This window comes from Carex rostrata, chromosome 26 (genome assembly GCF_964058835.1).
Source record: "Carex rostrata chromosome 26, lpCarRost1.2, whole genome shotgun sequence".
NCBI lineage: Eukaryota > Viridiplantae > Streptophyta > Magnoliopsida > Poales > Cyperaceae > Carex > Carex rostrata.
Window position 1 is genome coordinate 2546830 of NC_135943.1, and position 19957 is coordinate 2566786.

General features: G+C 34.6%; 1 protein-coding gene and 1 pseudogene across 9 annotated transcripts; both read left to right on the top strand.

Moving 5' to 3' along the window:
• The first annotated feature begins 7270 nt into the window (after positions 1-7270).
• Positions 7271-9110, top strand: LOC144544361 (14-3-3-like protein GF14-C pseudogene; annotated as a pseudogene). The gene is made up of 2 exons (XR_013508207.1): positions 7271-7686; positions 8406-9110. The product of XR_013508207.1 is annotated as a 14-3-3-like protein GF14-C pseudogene (transcript).
• Positions 9111-9542: 432 nt separating this feature from the next.
• On the top strand, positions 9543-19120 carry LOC144544362 (uncharacterized). Of its 8 annotated transcripts, none has more exons than XM_078292862.1 (10): positions 9543-9843; positions 14090-14173; positions 14570-14783; positions 15577-15632; positions 16332-16403; positions 17041-17094; positions 17620-17715; positions 17907-17987; positions 18296-18428; positions 18806-19120. In XM_078292862.1, exons 7-10 carry the CDS (start codon positions 17650-17652, stop codon positions 18835-18837), a joined length of 312 nt encoding a protein of 103 aa, XP_078148988.1. In that variant the 5' UTR covers positions 9543-9843; positions 14090-14173; positions 14570-14783; positions 15577-15632; positions 16332-16403; positions 17041-17094; positions 17620-17649; the 3' UTR covers positions 18838-19120. The 8 variants fall into 8 exon arrangements, with proteins under 8 accessions (XP_078148988.1, XP_078148990.1, XP_078148986.1 ...); XM_078292860.1 differs by having other exon boundaries at positions 9545-9843; positions 17638-17715; XM_078292864.1 differs by lacking the exons at positions 15577-15632; positions 16332-16403 and having other exon boundaries at positions 9544-9843.
• Positions 19121-19957: the final 837 nt, after the last annotated feature.

The window sequence follows — 19957 nt, forward strand, 5'->3', positions numbered from 1 at the left end:
GCCTCTAAATCAAAAACTTAAATTAATTTGCTTTGAATCGGATTTTTTCCCTTAAACGTTTCAGTGATTCCTCAGTTAAAATCTGCCGATCAAACCGGTTTTGACCGATTCATTAACATAAATGATATTAAAAAAAACCAAACTAGACAGGTAGCCAGATCCAGTTTTTTTCGGTCTGACCGCCAGTCCGGTCTAGTTTTGATAACACGGGTTCCAATGATTTCATTGATGATACTCTCTTTTCAAAATTTAGGCGTAATAAAAACTAGGGAAAATTTCTGACGTGCCCATACAAGCTTTTGAAATAGCTAATTTCTCCATGAAAACACCATAATATTCAAAATCCTCATAAAAACTCAATTTTCTTCCTTCTACCCCCATTTAATTATTTAACCTTACATTTAAGTATATTAAAATTTGAATTGACTAATTTGTCCTTCAATTTTAAGTGGAGGTGTCCTTTATTTTTATGTCTTCTTCATCCTCTCTATTTCACGTCTATCTTGTTTCTCCCTTTCTCTGTACAGAATCCACTGCTAAAATTAGTCTAGTGGGGCAGACATATAGTAGGCATCAAAGGAATTAACACCGACTGATTTGTTTCAACTTCTTGTGAAAATTTATCTCACATGGTCTCACTCCAGCTTCTCTCAGATAAATCCATGGCCTTAATGGATCAGCCTTGCCATCACCAACTAATGGAATACCAATAATTCATCATCTTAAGTATCGCCTACTTGACCTCCGTCGGCTACTCTAAGGCATCTATTAACATTTGGTATTGTTGCTTGCTCTTTGACCAGGGAAAAAATTGTCAATTGCATATTCAATCAAAACTTGTTACTTATCAGAACTAGACGAGCTAATTGGTTCAAATCATTTTCTATCACCATCTTTTCCCTATCTCTATATAACATAACTTGCTCGCATTTGCACTATGTAGAGCATATTCTCTGCTCTTTCGGAAAAAAGAAAAAGAAAAAAGAAAGAAGTTTAGATTTTTCGGACATTTTTAGATCTAAGGAGATGGTGCTCTGCATCTCTTCTTCAACAGTACGAAATTAATAGGAACCATTTGATTTGAGATGAGTAAGTCAAAAAAAGTCAAATTCATGAAGCATATTGGCCTCACAAATTTCTTACCAAAACATAAACCTAATTGATTAAGTACAGGGAAGGGGAGGAAGAATTTATAGCTTGCATAGTTCTTTTAATCTATGGCCTCCAATGTCTGGATTAGATCAATTTTAGCGATGGGTTCTTAACAGAGGAAGGGAGAAATAAGATATTTAGGCGTGAAATAGACGGGAGGAGGATAAAGAAGATAATTAGAAGTAAATGACACATCCATTTAAAATTTAAGGACAAATTGGTCAATTTAAATTTTAAAATAATTAAATAAAAGGTTGAATAATTAAATGGAGATAGAAGGAAGAAAATTGAGTTTTTATGGAGATTTTGGATATTATAGTGTTTTCATGAAAAATTTGGTTATTTAAAAGTTTGCATGGTACACTAGAAATTTTCATTAAAATCTACCGTCTCTTCTCCAGTGATTCTCGACGGCAGCTTGATCAACCCTCATCTCTATTGGACTCGGCCATCATATATATTTTTCACTTTGACAAATTTTAAAGGTAACCTGAATTCCTAAGTTTTATTTCAAATAGAATATGTGTATCTCTATGGCAAATGTAATTTGATCCTCGGTATGTATTGAAATATGTAGAAACCAATCAGTCTAATATATTGGAATATTTTTGGTAGTTCTAATTTTTTTCTCTTTTTCTTTTGCGTAGGAAAGCTCGCTTTCTCTATACTAGATCGAAAAAGAGATAATAATATGTCACAATTGTAAATTGTAGTTGGAAAAAAGTATTCACATATAGGCTGGTATTTTATTTTTCTTTCACATTTTCATGTTCGAATATGTGCTTCCATTTCTCTCTCTGATTTTTCACTGATTTGGATATTACTTAATGATAAATTAACAATTAATTTGTCAAAGTTAGAAATATTTTTCATTCGTATTCATTATTAATATGCTTACGTAACATATCAGTTTTTGATCTGTTTATGTACAACTTTCGCTTTGTTATACATATGTGAACTGAATAGTTTCATGATATATATATATGTTAAATCTCAATCATCCTAGCCGAAGCAAAGCGAGGCTCATTCCTAAGTATACAATTAATAGCCGAAAATATATATAATTTTTTTTTAATTACCTTGGCCTCATTCGAAATTTTTGATAAATTGAAGGTTTGAATGATAAATTAGGCTAGTGGGACCCACAATTTTTCCCCATCGGCCCATCCTCACCTCTTCCTTTATTTTTCTTTTCTCAGCCGTGAGCCATGAGCCGTCCACTCTCTCTCTCTCTCTTTCCAGGCTCCAGCGAATTGAGTTTTCATCTCTCTTTGCAACAAAATCTGAGAATTGTTTTTCTCTTGTCGCTAACAAATTGATGGACTGGCTTGTGCTCTCTTCTCTTTTCCTCTCGGTTGGGTACAACACTTGGGTATCATCTCTCCCTCTCTTTCTCGATTCTGATTATTTTCTCTCTCGTTTTAAGGTTGGGTAACTTGTGACGGACCAAGCAAGCGCGGTATATATTACGGTGAATATGGGGTAGAAAAGCTTACTTCAAAGTTAAAATTGATGAACTTTTGTATTTTGTTTTCTTTCCCTTTTCCGAACTTGATACCGACCATGAATAGCACTGTACTATTGTTTCTTCACTTGCTTGCTGGTTATGATACTCGCGTGAGATCATGGATGAAGTTCTGACCCTGGTACTGATTGGAACCATTAGGTATTACCTACTGTTTTGGTCTCTAGGGATTGAGTCATAAAAACATATAGAAATAAGGGTGAATATGCTAAATATTGGTGGTTTGGTAAAATTCCTCTGTCAGAGGGGTTAAATTGAAAAATGAAAAAGTTAAAATTCGGATGGAAATTTAGAATGGAGATGGAAATTTGGATGGTGGGCTTTTGGGCTTGGTTCATAAATTAAATTGGAATGTGAATTTTTTTTTTTTTTTGATAACCAGGTAGCGTAATGTGAAATTTAAATTGGGCTTTTCGGCCTAGTGAAAATAAATGAATTAAAAGGAAGTAAATTGGACTTGAACTGTTGGATCCGGACTTAATTGAACTTGGTGATTGGACTTGGACTAGAAGCAGCTTTGAACTGTTGGACCAGATTCGAATATGGACGAAATGAAACCAAATTGAAATAAAGAGATTAACAAAATGAATTAAATAATTAATCTAGAGATGTCATTATTTGAAATGGATATTTTTATTAATTAAAAATGATTTGGGTGGGTTATAAAAATATCTTATTATAATTAGATATCTATACTATATATTTAATTTTGGACGGAGAGTTTATTGCTCCTTTCTCGAAAGGGTCTCACTGTCAGAGCACTCCTCTTTTCTTTCTCCTGTCTCGAAACTTCCTCTCGGACGCCTCTCTGGAAATTTCGGAACTTTCTGGGTGCTGATATTCACACAAAAAATATTATTAACACAATAAGATTTAAATATTTTAATAAATAAACAACTTTACTCCTCATTTGTTTCTCAATCAAACTATCATTTATTTTTTATTTTAATTAACAAGCTTCTTAAATATAAACTTTTAAATTTGTTATTCTTCATTCATGTTATCTTCTAATTGCATGCTATATGGTAAAAAGAAGAAATTATCTAGCAAGTTATCAAAACAAATTTTGAAATAATATGTCCCAATTGTCACTTAGATTTGTTTTTTTTTATATGTAATTACTTCCTACTTTTTATTATGTTACTCAATTAATTGAAAATTATTTTGACAGTAATTTTTGTTAATTTTATATTTTATTATTTAACTAAATATCTAGATAATTTTATTTTTAAATTTGATCATTTCAATTAATAAAATCTACAATTTGTTATTTATTAATTTAACTATAAGTTTTCTTTTTTTTTTTATTGGTAAATTGATTTTTTATCTTTTTAATTATGAGTTTTAATTTTTGTGTTCCGTTTTTTAAGAAAGAAATGCATATAAAGGGAGATGTTCTGATTTTGGAAACAAAGTGATCATAATTTTAAAATAAAGAAAGTGTTGATTGCATAATCAAATAAGACAAACTATAGCAACAATAAAGTAGGGATAAAGTTGTCTATACACTTGAAAATTTTGAAACCGTTGTGTTAATAAAAAATATAGTTGTGTTAAAATCATTACCCTGTCACACCCCGCGGCAACGGGTTGCAACAGTACCCTGCCGTAAGCATACAACACTGTGTATGCTTACAAGGCAATTAACAATTCAATCAAAACAATAAGCAATATAAAACAAGGTTCTAAGTATAATCAGAGTACACAGTCTGGTCAGAGTATAATACAACCAAGTATCTCACCCGGATACCAACTAAAAGGCTAAACCTAGGATTATACAACAAAATATCTCTAGGGTCATATAAGGTAAACTACCAACGGCCTGCTACTCGCGTGCCTCCCCAGGATCGGATGCACCAGAACCTGTAAGGTAACCCGAAGGGTGGGGGTGAGAATAAATTCTCAGTGCGAAATTTGCCACAGTTAGATTATTGGACTTGCAATCAAGCTCCATATTCAGAAATGAAATCCATACAACAGCAATTCAAACAGATATATATATATTCATAAATAAAAGAATACATATGCTCGACAACAATTCAACTAGATGAATCACAATTAACGGAATTTCCAAGATGAATTTCAAACACAATACATATTTGGCTTAACTCGACTCATTAGGGCTTGTAACAACTACATATGTTCTTTCGAGCTGGACCCTTTATCAAACCCTCGTCTGTAGGGTTACTAACAACTACAGACGTTCCACCGAACTGGACCCTTTATCTAACACCCATCTGTAATTGCTTGGCTTAACCGTTTACTAAGGTCTGGTTCAAGTCATATAAAGAAAATCCTCTTTGGAATCATTCCAATGTTCGAAACATTCAATTGACTGTCCAAATGCATTAACACGTAGGAGAATGTCACCGAGCCACAGACGTTACACATGTCACCCACGACTCCAAATCACACATCAATACAATAACCCACCCCTCGTCCCAACCGGTACTGGAAAAACTGAGGGCCATTCACCTAAAGCGCTAGAAGGATTCCGGGCTCAAAGTCAGCTTATACAGCTCAACTTTGCAAATTCGTTGGATCCAAGTGCTTAACTTCGTAAATCCATTCACTTATACATTCTCAATCAACAAGTTCGTGGTGATTCTCAATCAAAATCATATCATAATAGATCGACACAACCGACAACCATACCAGCATGCAAATCACTCAAGTCACATCAATTCGAGTTTACTTTGATCGGGCTATGCACATGATTTACACAATTCAATGATGCAATCAATCAGATATTCAACATGACAAACGAATAAACAGTTTAATTCCTGAAGATGAAATATGAAACAAGTCCATGAATCTCGCACCTGTTTACGACGAGCGTATCGCGTACTTATCGATCATACGTCTCGAAGTGTCCCGCAAAGTCTTGCTCAACCGAGCCTACGCCTATATTACACATATAGTTGGTTTAACATTGGTTCTCATAACAATTCGATTTACCGATTGGTTAAACCCTAATTTTGTCAAAACAGCAAATTAGCCGTTAATTGATCTAGAAATTCAAGATCAAGAGGTAACACTACCGATTACAATTTACAAGTCTAATCGGCTGGATTAAACTAATCAATTCACGATTATACCCAATTTCAATTTTTGGCACCAAACCCTAGAAATCGATATCTGAAATCGAGATGAAATCGGGAAAGAATCGGTAAATAAACAATCAAAGAAGTTCAAGGAGCTAGTCTACAAGCAATTCGAATACAAATCTCGGGTTTAAAACGAAAACCCGAGAAATTGAGAAAATTCGAGGTTTCGAGAGAGAGAAGGAGAGAAAGAAATACCGAATAGGAGGGCTAGGAGAGATCTATGGCCGCTTGCTCGGTTCCAACTTCGATTTCTCGCAACAATCGGGAGTTTGAGAGGGAAAGGAAACTCTCTCGCTTTTTTTCTTCTCTCTTGGGTGAAAATCACTAAAAATGAGGAAAGGGGCGGAGGGGAAGAGGGAGAAAGGAAAGAAAATCTGGTGTTGGTTAAAAAGACACCTTCAGTGCGGGTCGGCCACCCGTACTCAGCACTTGGACAGATTTTCAGCAGTTGAAAATACACAGAATTATACACGAGTGCGGACGCACTCATTTTCAGTGCGGGTCAATCACCCGCACTCAACACTTGGGCAGAATTTCAGTAGCTTGGAAAACACATAAAAGAATATCCCAGTGCAGACGCACTCAGTTGAGTGCGGACGCACCCAGGACTTAGTCAAATTTTCATGAAAGCAGCACTGAACAAGGGAAAAGTCTGAGCCTAATGCGGACGCACTCAATTTCAGTGCGGGTCGGTCACCCGCACTCAGGACTTGGTCAGAATTGGAGAAAAAGAGAAATTGGAGTCAGTGCGGATCACCCATCCGCACTCACACCAGTGCGGACGCACTGATGAGAAATTCAGAAAATAATATAAGGCAAACAGAGGCCAGTGCGGGTCAGCCACCCGCACTCACCACCAGTGCGGACGCACTGAGCCTATAAAGTCTCAAATTCTCGAAATTTCAATGCGGTTTCGATTCACACTTGACTTACTTATTTAGAGAGGCATTAATTAAGGTTTAAATTTCTATTTTGTTAGCACGATTTTCGATTCTTGCTTTCAAATCATTCGGAATTTAATTGTTAAAGTTCCGTAACGTAACATACCCGAACTTTGTCCTCTTTCTTCTCAGTAAACTTCGACTAATCCATGCAATTTTTTTTAGGTTCCAATCATCTATCTGTTCAAACAAAATCTGAGCCGTTCATTCAATAGATCTGAGCCACTCATCAACATACATTTCAATCTCAGCCTTTAATCATAAATTTATATTTTATATATCTGTTTCATTTTGTCAAATATATAGAAATCTAAACTTAGTTAGTTTTTTTTTTTGAGAATTGCCCGCAAACCCCCCACACACACACTATTTCCTGCCGGGATCGAACCCACTCTCCCACAAGAGAAGTGGGGTGTCTTATCAAGCTGCTATAAGTAGCGGTGACCTAAACTTAGTTAGTTAGATCCATACTATATACAATGCCGCACACAGAAATTGTATCACCTGAATCTCTTTTTTTTTTTTTCATTCCCCGAGACAGAAAACGCGTAACGCGTCCCTTTTCTTCTTTCTCCTTCCCCACGCACCTGCGCGTGTCCCTCCTTTCCGACGACGCCAAAAGAGACCGCCGAAAACCATCCATCGCTATCTCCTTACCCATCTGGTTTGACCTTACAAAAATTCGCCCTGCTCCTCTCGGAAAAAATTCCCTCCATCGCTATCTCCTCCAAGAAAACACTAACCCTAGCTTGATCGGCGCGCGGCCTGACGACAGCGACGCTGCCACCGCTCCCGTACGAGTACGACGCGCTGGAGCCGGTGATCAGTGGCGAGATCAAGAGGCTCCACCGCCAGAAGCACCATCAGACGCATGTGACCAACTACAACACGGTGCTTGAGCTTCTCGATTCAGCCATGGAGAGGGGTTCTTTCGTTCCAGACTTCGCCGTTCCTTGTCTAGGTTTGAAGTTTTTTGTCAATTCAAAAGAGTAAAACGCATTTAAATTTTCAGCGTTGAGATATCTAATTAATCAACTGAGTTGTGAAGATGTACTGGAAAGAATTGCATAGCTTAATTGCATCATATTTAGCATAGTAAATGTTCAAAAGGGCAGAACGACTATCTTTTTCTTTTTTTTTGAGGTTGAAGCCCATAGGCATAATGGTTTACTCGAAAAAAAGGATCATTACATGGTTCATGATAAAAACTCCTGCCTATTACACGAATTGAACTAAAAAAACAAAGCTGAAAAGAACTAGCTGGTACCGTACCAGTACTGGCAGAACGACTATCTCTAAAGTTTATCCAATGTAAAATTTCATTATGTTAATTCGCATTCATAAATTTATACATAATTGACATTGAATTCTTGGAACACCACTCCTAAAGTAACAAAATGTCATAGTTGCTCATACAAACTATACCTTATTATAATATACTTGCAAAAGCAAAGAGAGTGATTTGTTATTTCAAAGAAGTTAAGAGAGGGAGTTATATGCAATTTTCAATGTTATAGATAATAGATGTTTGGGACTAAAGGCTTGGTTGTTGTTGTTGTTGTTGTATAATAACAGGTGTTTTTCATACTTTTTGCACTGGTACCTTGGTGTTTTGATATTTCTGAGAGGCATATCATCAAGTTCTAATAAATAATACTTCATGTTTTAACTAAACTACAGAGACCACAGCAAGTTCTAAACATGACTGACGTGCCTTGTGATGAGATTGTGTACCTGGCCAAGCTCGTTGAGCAAGCCGAGAGGTATGAAGAGATGGTAGAGCAGATGGAGAAGGTTGTAAAGACAATCCAAGATGAACTGACAGTCGAGGAGCTCAACCTCCTATCAGTGGCCTACAAGAATGTGATTGGCACCCGACGTGCCAGCTGGCGCATCATCTCGTCGATTGAGCGGAAGGAAGAGAGCAGGAGCAACGTGTCACATGTGGGGCTCATCAAGGAGTATCACAGGAAGATCGAGTCTGAGCTGAGCAAGATCTGTGAAGGCATCTTGAAGCTTCTGGAGTCTCACCTTGTGCCGTCAGCTGGCGGGGCCGAGTCGAAAGTGTTCTACCTCAAGATGAAGGGAGAGTACTACATGTAACAAGTACCTCCATGCCAGTATAAAATAACAAATAGTTGGTGAGTTACAAAATTTAAATACTTTTTGCTGGGTATGCTGAAACCTGAAACCAAGTATTGGTCTGTACCTGGTACATGGTACTATAATTCAAAAATAGGTTATTTGTTTTGGTTCGGAATGTATTGTGTGTGTGTCAGAGACCAAGTATCAGGTGTTTCCAGCATTTTTGCCAGACCTTCTACTTATTTTGTGTATTCTGTTTTATTTTTAATGAAATAGGTAGCCTTTTAGTTTCTTTTTTTTTTTTTTTGCAATAGAAAAAAGCAAAATTTCAATATGAATTTAAAGGAACTAATTTAACATTGATGGTGTAAAAATGATTGAATTTAATTTATGATGTTTGATGGTGTAAAATTTCAATTTAAAGGAACTAATTTAACATTTAAAGGAACTTAATTTATGATGTTTGATTTTTTGCTGGGTTGAGGGGTGTGACAGGGGTATAGATGGTTCTTTTAGATTTCATGGGCCTATTGAAATTACCCTAGACTTAGTGTGATATTGTCATATTGTTCTCTCTTTTCAGGAAATTGCATTTTCTGAACTGGCACCAACTCATCCAATCAGGCTTGGTCTGACACTGAATTTCTCAGTGTTCTACTACGAGAATCTCGACGCCCCTGATTGTGCTTGCAATCTTGCCAAGCAGGTTTGCCTTTCTTGTTCTTAGATTCTTCTTTGATTAGTGCTACATTACATTTGCATTGTTCTAATATATAAATGAATTGAATCGATGACGGAGACATCTGCTGTTGCACCATGCTTGCTGCCTCCGCCTCCAGCTGCTTTACTGTTCAAAGAGTCTCTATTAGAGTGCCCATGAGCACCGACAGCTCAATATTGTGTTAATCAATCAATCCATCCATCCATCCAAGACAACGCATCCACTCCCCACGACTACTCGAGGGCCAATAAGGAATTAAAGCAACTCGTCTCTTCTATCCAGTTTATCCAAAACTTACGAGCCAAAAAGGAGGTAAGCTGCTCATTTCCTCTCCTTTATAATTCATCTTCTCACATCTCTTCTTCTATAAAATTTCTATAATTATCGCATCCTAAAAATAGTAGGGCATTTTTCTATAAAATTGCTGAAATAGTGTACACTCTTCATGAAACACGCCAGGTTTTCTTTAAGTTGCAATCTCTAACTATCAGAACTCCTACAATAGCACCTTGATATAAAAGGGACTGAATGGTGTATCTGTCCAGAGACGATCTCGACCCTCCATGCAGCAGATCCAACCATTCTAAACTATTGTATTGAATATAAGATTTTATGCATATATTTTATGTATCCATTTGTGTAGAAGTTTGAAATTAGTTATAAACCAACCTGCTACGTACAAAATCACATGGATTTTTTTCTTCTCCCTTACTCACCAGCGAATATGGATCCTCCTCTCTTCCTCCGTCTTCGCTCCCTCCCTCTTTTCTCTTTTCTCTCTTAATTCGTTGCCTCCCTCCTCTCTTCTCTCTTCACTGGCCAGCCTCCGCCAAATGGCTCCCTCCTTTTCTCCTTTCTCTTCTCTTTTCTCTCTTCACTCCCTCCATCTTTCCTTTTCTCTCTCCGCTGCCCTCCCTCCGCCAGATGGCTCTCCTTCAGCTTTCCTCTCTTCTGTTCCACCTTCCTCCAGGAGATGATCTCCTCCCTCTTTTCTCTCTTGACCTCCCCCTCTTTTCTTTTCTTTCTCCGATCTCCAAATGGAGTAAAAGGTAGTCAGAGGTAAACCCAATCTAGCCACCCCCTTCTATTTTTTCAGCCTCACATTAAATGAACTGTTATGAAGAACAAAGATTTTCCCAAATTAACTGTCTAGCGTGTTAGAATTTCCTGGTCAAAATCAGCGTGTTAGAATTTTCAAAATGGTAGAATTTTTATTCAAGTTTAAAAAAAAATTTGGCAGTCTTATTATTATTTTTTTAATCTTCTTATTTTCAGGTTTACCGTGTTCAGGAATGTTAGAAATTCTTTTATTTTGTAATATATTATTTCTGATTTATTGATAGTTAACTTTTATGTCTTTTGGACAGGTATCCATTACTCCACTTCCAATCCTTCTGCCATGGTCAAAATCGTTTGAAAGGATGAAATCAAACCTCTTGTTTGCTTCTGGATGTCCTCCTTCGATATCTCCTCCAGTGTGGATGAAAAAGGTAAATGTTCCCTCCCATTCGAATTTCAATTTTGTTCAAATATAACAGACCATACTCTCTATATATATCATATCAATGAAATCTCCATTCTTTCAAATTGCAGTTGCTTTATTCCCCTCTTTTCACTCAAAACCACTGGTACTATTCAAAATCGTATAACAACAACAAAATTTTATTTTGATCATAGGAAGTAAGGTTTACTTGATAATTGATATGCATATTACTATTCTACTGTTATATTGTCAGTGACAAACTTTTTCTGCCAATTTTTTTTTTTTTTCATTTTATTATTGTTTGCTCTCAAGAGTGTTATAGGTCACGACATGAGGCTGAAGCCTTTTAGAAATCATGTCACCTAGAATATCCAGTGCCTTCTCAATTTCAGCCGTTTTTTTACCCAATCCATCTATAAGAGTGTTGTAGGGCACCATCTTAGGAGCAGACCCTTTAGCATTTGTTAGGGCGTATTTGTAAATTTCTCTATAACAAGGCAAATACCAATGACCAATTGTTTTGTTGTACCAGTAATAACTCAGTATTGTACTGTGCATCTTAGTTAGTCTCTTCTCAACATGTCTAAATTTGTCTCGCCTTTGATATTGCAATGAAATGAGATGATAAAATTATTTACCTAATAACCATTTATGAGCTCGAAATTTGTCTATATATTGATTTCTATATACCATCTCTAAATATAGTTTCATTCTCTATACCAGATGCAAGAAGAAGCAAAAGCTTCAATTTCAGTAACTATTTGTTTTTCATGATGTATAGTACGTCTTATTGTTTTTATTTATTTTTATTTAGTGGTATAGAAATGATCTTATATGATCCTGAGCAGAATAGTTTGCATATTATGGAGACAAAATATTGACTGTGAACTGGTATGTTTACAAACATGGAAGTTGTATGCTTCTTCTTGCATCTGGTATGCAGTGTATAGTCTTTTCTGGGTATCAGGTGATATGCACACACCTCTCATTCTGATTTTGCATGCTTTAAATCTGCAATTACAATCTATTGAATTTTCACTTTCTGATTTGGTGTCTCAGTTCTCACTTCTGAGCAACAACAGACATTGTTCGTCCGCCAAAATTTGAGATGGGTATGACTAAATCTGAGGCCAATTCAAAACCAGTTCTTTCTTCTGACGATGTTCATATTGTAACCATGTAGTTTTCTCTTGACATAGTCTTCTATTATTTCTGTTTGCTCATAGAGTTCTTAAAAAAATGATATTTTTTTTTATGTAATTGTATTTGTTTCAATTACATAACTGGCAAAAGAATATTATTTTTTATGCATCTTAACATGTCTGGAGTAAGATCTAGACCTCACCATTATTTTCACAGTAGATGTTAAATGAAGGTTGTTTTCAATTATACCGGACTCAAATTTGTCTCTTATTTAGTTTGAGACTAATAGTGTTAACATGCTTTGAAATTTTAGGTAGGATGCTCCTTTGTATGAGAGAGAGGTCTCGGCTGAGATACACAAAATCACTCATCTCTTTGGAGGCAATTCTGCTATAGCAACAGCCAGACAGAAGACAGCACTAATAATGGTACACTAACTAATATCTCGAATTTCATGCCTACATCTCGATGTATTGTTCAATTCTCAAATGGGAAGATAATATTACCATCCGCCTAATTTTTAGGCTTTCCATTACAACAAATTCGGATTCATTTTGTTAGATGATGAAAATAATTCAATGCACGGTCCAAAGTACTAATCTTTAGATAAATATTAGTTGAGACTTGAGAACTCATATATTCTTCCTTCAAATTCTCTTGCATAATAAGCATTTTCAACCACAACAGATTGAATAGCAAACCATAAATAACTTATACATATATTACAGTGAGCCATGTTGTGAACTATTAAAGAACCTGTTTAAATACAACTGATGAGACCAAAAACAGTTTATGAGGATTTGCCCAGGCATTGTTATGTCGAAATTGAAAGTGAGTAGGATGTTACACTAATGTTTATTAGCATTGTTATGTCGAAACTGAAACGAGAAAGTGGGAAGTGCTATGCATACACCAGCTTAGATTATTTCTCATTGTTTACTTCAGCTTGGATTAGCATATTTAATTAAATGGGTTGAATAATTTATTAAATAACTTTACTTTTTCATGAAAAGAATGGTAGTTTTTTATTTGTAAATTTTTTATGTATGTTTGTCGATACATTGAACAAAGGCACAACTATTCTTTTCTGTTAATTTTACAATGCAATATTCATGTTTTATAAGTTTTTTATTTATTTATTGTACTTTCAAATAATTTACTGTTTTGACTGACTTTTGTAATTTAGACACATTTTGTGTTCTTATAAATGAAAAGGTTTGAGAACTAAGAAACTAAAAAAAGAGGAAAAGATAGTTATTAGAAAAGAGGAAGTGAATTAGTAAAGACCTCATAACTTGTAATATGTTATTTTTATTTTCATCTAGGCATATTTTATATTTAACTAATGTGTTTTATATTTAACTTCTTATTGAAATATTTTCATGGATCTAGCACAAGTTAAATCCTGTAGAAAACTAATATAATATTGTCAATTCCCACCGCAATGCGTGGGCACTTGACTAGTCTTTTTACTTCAGATTTAGTTCATAACTCAGGTTAATATTGTCAAATGTTCATTGTTCAATGAAATACGAGAAGAAATTCAACCATCATCACTGGATGAGGAAGCATGCAAAAATGTTTTAGTTAGTTTAATCACGCAAAAATTGTGCTTTGTTCCTCAGGTGGTTAGTTAGGTCCTATTTATTGTATTTTAATAGTAGTTGTAAGCAGGGGTTGTGTTTGGTGTTGCATTATTTGGTTATTCTTTATTAATGATCTGTATTAGTGCTACTAAGTGCTGGTATTGTACCATTTATGTATTGTTTCAGTCCTGTTTTGGTTTTATTAGATGTTTAGTTTTATTAGGTCTTCACTACCAAAGTGACCGGGTTCGATCCAATTTGTTTTGAATTGCAAGGATCACCAATTTCAAATCTTTTTTGTGAAAAAAATAGTGTATCATCTAATCATAAATGTAATTATGTGTAGCCTTTTCTTCGGAACGATGATCGTTTGTTGTGCGGCTCCTTTGTAGAGAGCTGGAATTCATGGGGATCATGGATGAAGATGAAGGTATTCACATTTTATCTCCTCTCTTTTTGTTTGCCTTTTAAAAAATATCAACTTCTGCACCAATGTAAAATTAGTTACCAAGTAATTAGTAAATTTTTTGAGGGTGCAATTTAATTTTGTATCATTATTTCAACCAACATTCTAATTAATTACCAAATTAAGTACCAAATTCATTAAGTACCAAATTAATTGAACTTTGTGGGCCTTAACCTAAGAAGGAGCCGACTACTTGATCATATTTAGCAAAAATCTGTGTTATCATAAATATTGGTATTGCAATCAAACTGTAGATTTGTTCTCCAGCTTTGCTTTGCACATTTTTTTCCTTTTCTTATCTTTTTGGCTATATTTGCTTATTATATGAGCATTAATACATTGTTGCTCCGGTAATGTCAGACTATGGATACACATGGCAGAAGCATGGTCAGATTACATCAAAGAGAAACCAGGAGGTGTCATCCAACCGGTTCCATACCAGACCGAAAGTGATACTTTACGTTCCTAATGCGGTCATTCAAATAACTCTGCAGGATATACATGTAAGAATCAACTAATGGGGGTATAACTTGGAGCTAAGCGCAAGCTACTCAGTTACCGAACCCTAATTCAGGTATTCCTCAATCAATTTGTAGTTCTGGTATCAAAAAGAAATTCAAAATTTCATTTTAATCAGTCGTTAACCTGCCCTTCCCTGGAGGCACTGACAAAATTATGAATCCATGTTTGACTGGTATTAATATTAATAAGTTCGTGTTTCTATTGCTGGTACAAGCAGTTGCAAGAACATGTATAATCTTCACTAGCACCAGGTGAATTGTGTCATGTCTAGATAACCGAACAAATCTTCTAATCGGCTGTTAATCGAACAGTTCCAGGGAGAATTGATTTACCAGAACCAAACACCAACATTCAAAAATCTCTATCAGCAGAATCTTTGAGCACAAAAGCCCTCCTGCACGTAACAATGATTTCTTATCATACATCACAGTGTAGCCATAATATTGAAAACATATTAATGAAAACAAATGTTTCTTTAAGTTCTTATTGAGAATGCATAAATTTTCATTTTTTTAATTAAACTAATAACTTAAGCTTCAAATAATTGGAGAAAAGTATTGTGCACTGAAAAAAGATGACACAAATCATAAAAAAGGAAGATGAAAATAATGTCTACTCATTGTAGAAAAAAGTTGCCTTAACTGTATACGCTAAATGTGGTTCTGACCCCAGTCCAAACATTCTCCCGAGTTTTATTATACTTCTTATTCAACTCATATTATAAATATTGATTCTAAGCCTTGTGTTATAGTCAGCTCAAATTAGAACTACATGAATTGCTGATTGATTTTGATCAAGTCCAGTTGACTCAAACAAAATAATGTATTATATTCTCATTTCTGCAGCGGTGACGATAGCAAGACAAAAGAAGAGAGAGTGACTGCACTATCCCATTATAATTGTACAGTTTTTGTTCACCAAGAGTTAACCATGCTTATATACAGTTTTTGTTCCTTATGTATAGTCTATACAATTATCTAAAATCATGTCCTATATGATCTATACATATTTTATATTGTGGTTCATCCAATATCTAAAGTCATGTTCCATTAAAACCACTTATTTTGTTTTTCTGCATTGTCTCAATCGTCACTGTCGAAGTGAAGCGAGGCTTTCTACTAGTATATATATATACTAATCTTGGACGGGTTTGGTACTGTAGATATACAGTAGTTGCTACAGTATGAATGACAGATGGGACCCACTGCTCGGTGCAATATCACTGTTTTCCAATTTCTCTTGGAACTTCTCTGTTTCTCTCCTCTTCGCTCCATCTCTCTTCTCTCTTCGCAGAAATTGCCCAACTTCTCCATTACAACTTCTGTCTTCGCCATCTCTCCTCTCTTCGCAGAAATCTCAGAAATTGCCCAACTCTCCTGCACGCCGTCTGACATTGCTTTACCTCTCTTTCTCTCTCTCTCTTGGATAAGGGATTGTTCTTTGTTGCTAATTCTCTCTCTTTTTCTCTTGCCACTCCATTTGTGGTTTCGTTGATTATGCGACTGACCTAACCGATTTAAGGTTTAGGGTTTGTCTTCTTTTCTCAGAAAAATTGGAACCATAAAACTAAATTTGTACTTTTTTGGTCGTATAATGCCAGGTTGGTCAGTAGCAGAGCTTCAATTTTTGGTTGTCTCTTGCTGTCTGTATGTCTGTCTTTGGCTTCAAAGAGGTATATTACTGTCTTTCCGTTTCTTCTTTTATTGTTCTTTATCAATTGATTTACTGCTTAATTTGTTTTAGGCAACAACGGAGCATGCAATCTGTTTTTATTTCTTTTCGTATTTGACTGACTACTTGACTGATTTTTAATGGCTTTTTGTGGGTTTTGATTAACCCTGCGATTTAGAATTGGGGATTGTAAAAAACCCAAAAACAAATACAATAATAAATCGGATGTTAGTTTTGGTTTTGTTATCAATAATTGATTGTATGTTTTGCGCTGCTCTTTTTAAAATAAATAAATAAATAAACCAATCTATATTATACTGAAATTTTAAAAATACTCCAGGTAAAGTACAAAAACATTGACACCAAAAGCAGCATTTGAGCATGTCAAAATAATACTCCCGTGTGTATTACTCGCTCTGTCTCGGTGGAAGGTGCATAATATCTAAACATCTAAACAAAATATGTACTGTATTACTATAGGTGTGCCTAATAACCAACAGTTTCTCATACTTGCCAATGATCAGTGATATATTTTATTACATGGTTATAGGGAACAAACACTCGATAATTATTTCTATTTTTCTTTATAAGACAATTGAATTCCATTTATGGATTTTCTCTTCTTTTGAAATTGACAGCTCATGGATTGCCTCGACTAGAGAATTTCAAGTGAGATTGACAGCATCTTATCAGTGAGTTGCACTTCTTTAAACTTTTCTAAAGGGAACAACTTTGTTTAGTGTTTAGTGTGTGAGAGGCCACACTTTCTGATGCCACCATTAGATAAAATAAAATAAAGATATTGGTCAATGGGAAGGCCTAACTGTTTATGTACTTGATATGCTATTTAAATTTATAAAATTTTATTCTACAAATTCTATTATAAAGTTCCGTCTCAGATATTTGTTGCATGTTTATTGCATCTTATAATGGTGTGGTAATGGTTTGATCTGGAACTTTTTTCTGTTCTGTTATGGTTTTCTTCAGTAGATACCATAGTGGTCAAATCTGGTAGAAAACTGATTTTCTTTGTTTATGATATGTGTGTTAGAGAAGCCACATTATAATATTTCTGTGAAACCGATTGGATATGGATTGGTAAGTGATTAGACCATATCTATGTCCATTTTTTATTTTTCAGATACGAATCAAATAATATCCAATCCATTTTCATCCCACACATTATAATTTGCAGCTGTGATCATTTTTTCTTTCAGTTTTTCCTCTTTGCACAGAAACCTATTGTAATGGTTGACTTGTACCGATCTTATCGGGATTCACAACTGGTTGGAATGTCAGGATATTCAAAAGAGGTAAATTTTCTATGCTTGATTAAATTTAGTTAAACCCAAATTTGTAGTCAATGACCATCGGGGACATTGTACTGTTATTTCCAATAACACCTGACTATCATAGTTTATAGTATTCAGATGCATGCAATTAACATAAAGCCAAGAGGGAGTTTTTGAAAAGACTTTCACTCTTATTGTCTTCTTAATTGCAGAGTTTATTGGAGAGAAAGGGGTTACATGCAATTAACAGAAATAATGATAATAATGACGACGACATGATGATGGTTGTACAGGTTACATACTTTTGTTATTTTTTGTCCAGTTGATTTTGAATTAGACAAGAAAATCCATGTATTACCTTTGGATTCCATCTCAGCCTCTGCGAAGATTTAAAAAACCTTCGGATTCCATCATGGTATTATGTGCAATTACTTCATTGTTTATTCTTGACTGATTTCTACCATCTTCTCTAAACTTTATCATTTATCAGATCACACTAAAATCATTTTTGAGTATCTTGATTTCAAAATCACTCTTGCTTTTATGTTCTACATTGCTTTTGGATCCTTCGTGCTTGCTCTGCTTATTACCTATTTCAAAGCGTATGGCTTCTGATATGAAGAAGCGCATGCTGGATCTAAACAGATGGCTGATCAGGAGCTCAAAAGGCACACAATTCCAGCTAGCCATGACTTATGTGGATACTAATCTTGGAAGGGGTTCGTACAATAGCTGTTACAAAACTCACAATACCGTCCTTTTTACAATTTCAAACTAATATATAGTACAATCATAAATAATGGGTACAAGTCCGTTATATTTGTGAACCACTATTTAATCTCAACATTCAAGTAGTTGTTTGTGTTTTAATTTTGTGTTTACTGGCACATAAAACACATAAAACTCACAATACATAGACATATCATTTTGAATTTTAATTGTGCATTTACTGGCACATCAACCTATACTTAAAATGTATGTATTGCATTAGTCAATTCATTTTTACCAATCTCAACAGTTTTTCTACTTCAGTTTTACTAATATACTAGAAAATAATGTTACATTCTAATTTTACACAAATCATATTTTCATTTGAAAAGTTTTCATAGAGGTCCAGGGATGGAGCCATGGAGGGGGAAATGACCCGATGGCAGGGAGAGCAGCAGCATCAAACAGTCATCTAAAGGATGAATTTGTGAGGACACTCGCTTCTTGAAAGCATTAAGGCTGTCTGATATATATATATATATTATCACAGGGTTATCAAGAAAATGTATATGCGATGGCATTTATATTTATATACTATTTTAATAATTTAGGTTTGATCAAACTAGAGAATTTTAAAAAAAATGTATATATTATTGTTGGATTTGCAACGTACACCTCTGGGCTACTTCACCATATGTAAGCTCATACTCTCCTGATATGTACTTGTTGTTTTGTTATGTCACCATAAACTCATGCAACATAAATTAATTGTCTTTGCCGAGGCAAAACGAGGCACACCTATAGTAACATCTAAACAAAATATAATATTAATTATGAACGCCATAATTTCAAATGAAATGTAAATAAAACACTACTAAATGCTTATGAGAAGTATGAGAGTGCATAAATTATCATAGTACATAAATTGTTATGTTATATTAAATAATTGCAAGTATTATGAGAGAATATATATATATATACACAATTGCATAAATTATCGGAGTAAATAAATTGTTATGTTATATTTAATTGTTAATAAGTATTATGAGAATATATATATATATAGAGAGAGAGAGAGCTTTTGGCAGTCACTATCAAGTTTTTCAAAAAAAAAAGAGAGAAAGAGGGGGCTACCATGCTTTGCTGCAAATTAAAGTGAGTGTTTTAATTTGTGTTTATATCTCTAGTTTCAAAGTTCAAATAGTCAATTTGAACTTCTCAACATGTTCTTCATATTGAAATGTGCTTAGAGACCAAATTTTACATTATTTGGAAATTTTTTACTATTTTTTTAGAATTTTTTACTATTTTTAAAAAATAATATATTTTTTTGAAATAATGTAAAATTTGGCTTCTAAGCACATTTCAATATGAAGAACATGTTGAGAAATTTGAATTGACTATTTAAATTTTGAAACAAGTGATATGAGCGCAAATTGAAACACCCACTTTAATTTACAAAGCACGGTAGCCTCTCTCTATACACACACACACAAAATTACCAAAGAAATTGATGAAACATTGTTCAGGAAGAATATGCTACTAGTGATCTCAT

Bases quoted from the DNA above. Each gene is read 5' to 3' on its own strand.
- LOC144544362 (XM_078292857.1), top strand. From the start codon at position 17,438: ATGATATGTGTGTTAGAGAAGCCACATTATAATATTTCTGTGAAACCG. The intron at 17,501-17,637 runs GTAAGTGATTAG...CTCTTTGCACAG, and splicing joins AACCGATTGGATATGGATTG to AAACCTATTGTAATGGTTGA. The intron at 17,988-18,295 runs GTTACATACTTT...CCTATTTCAAAG, and splicing joins ACATGATGATGGTTGTACAG to CGTATGGCTTCTGATATGAA.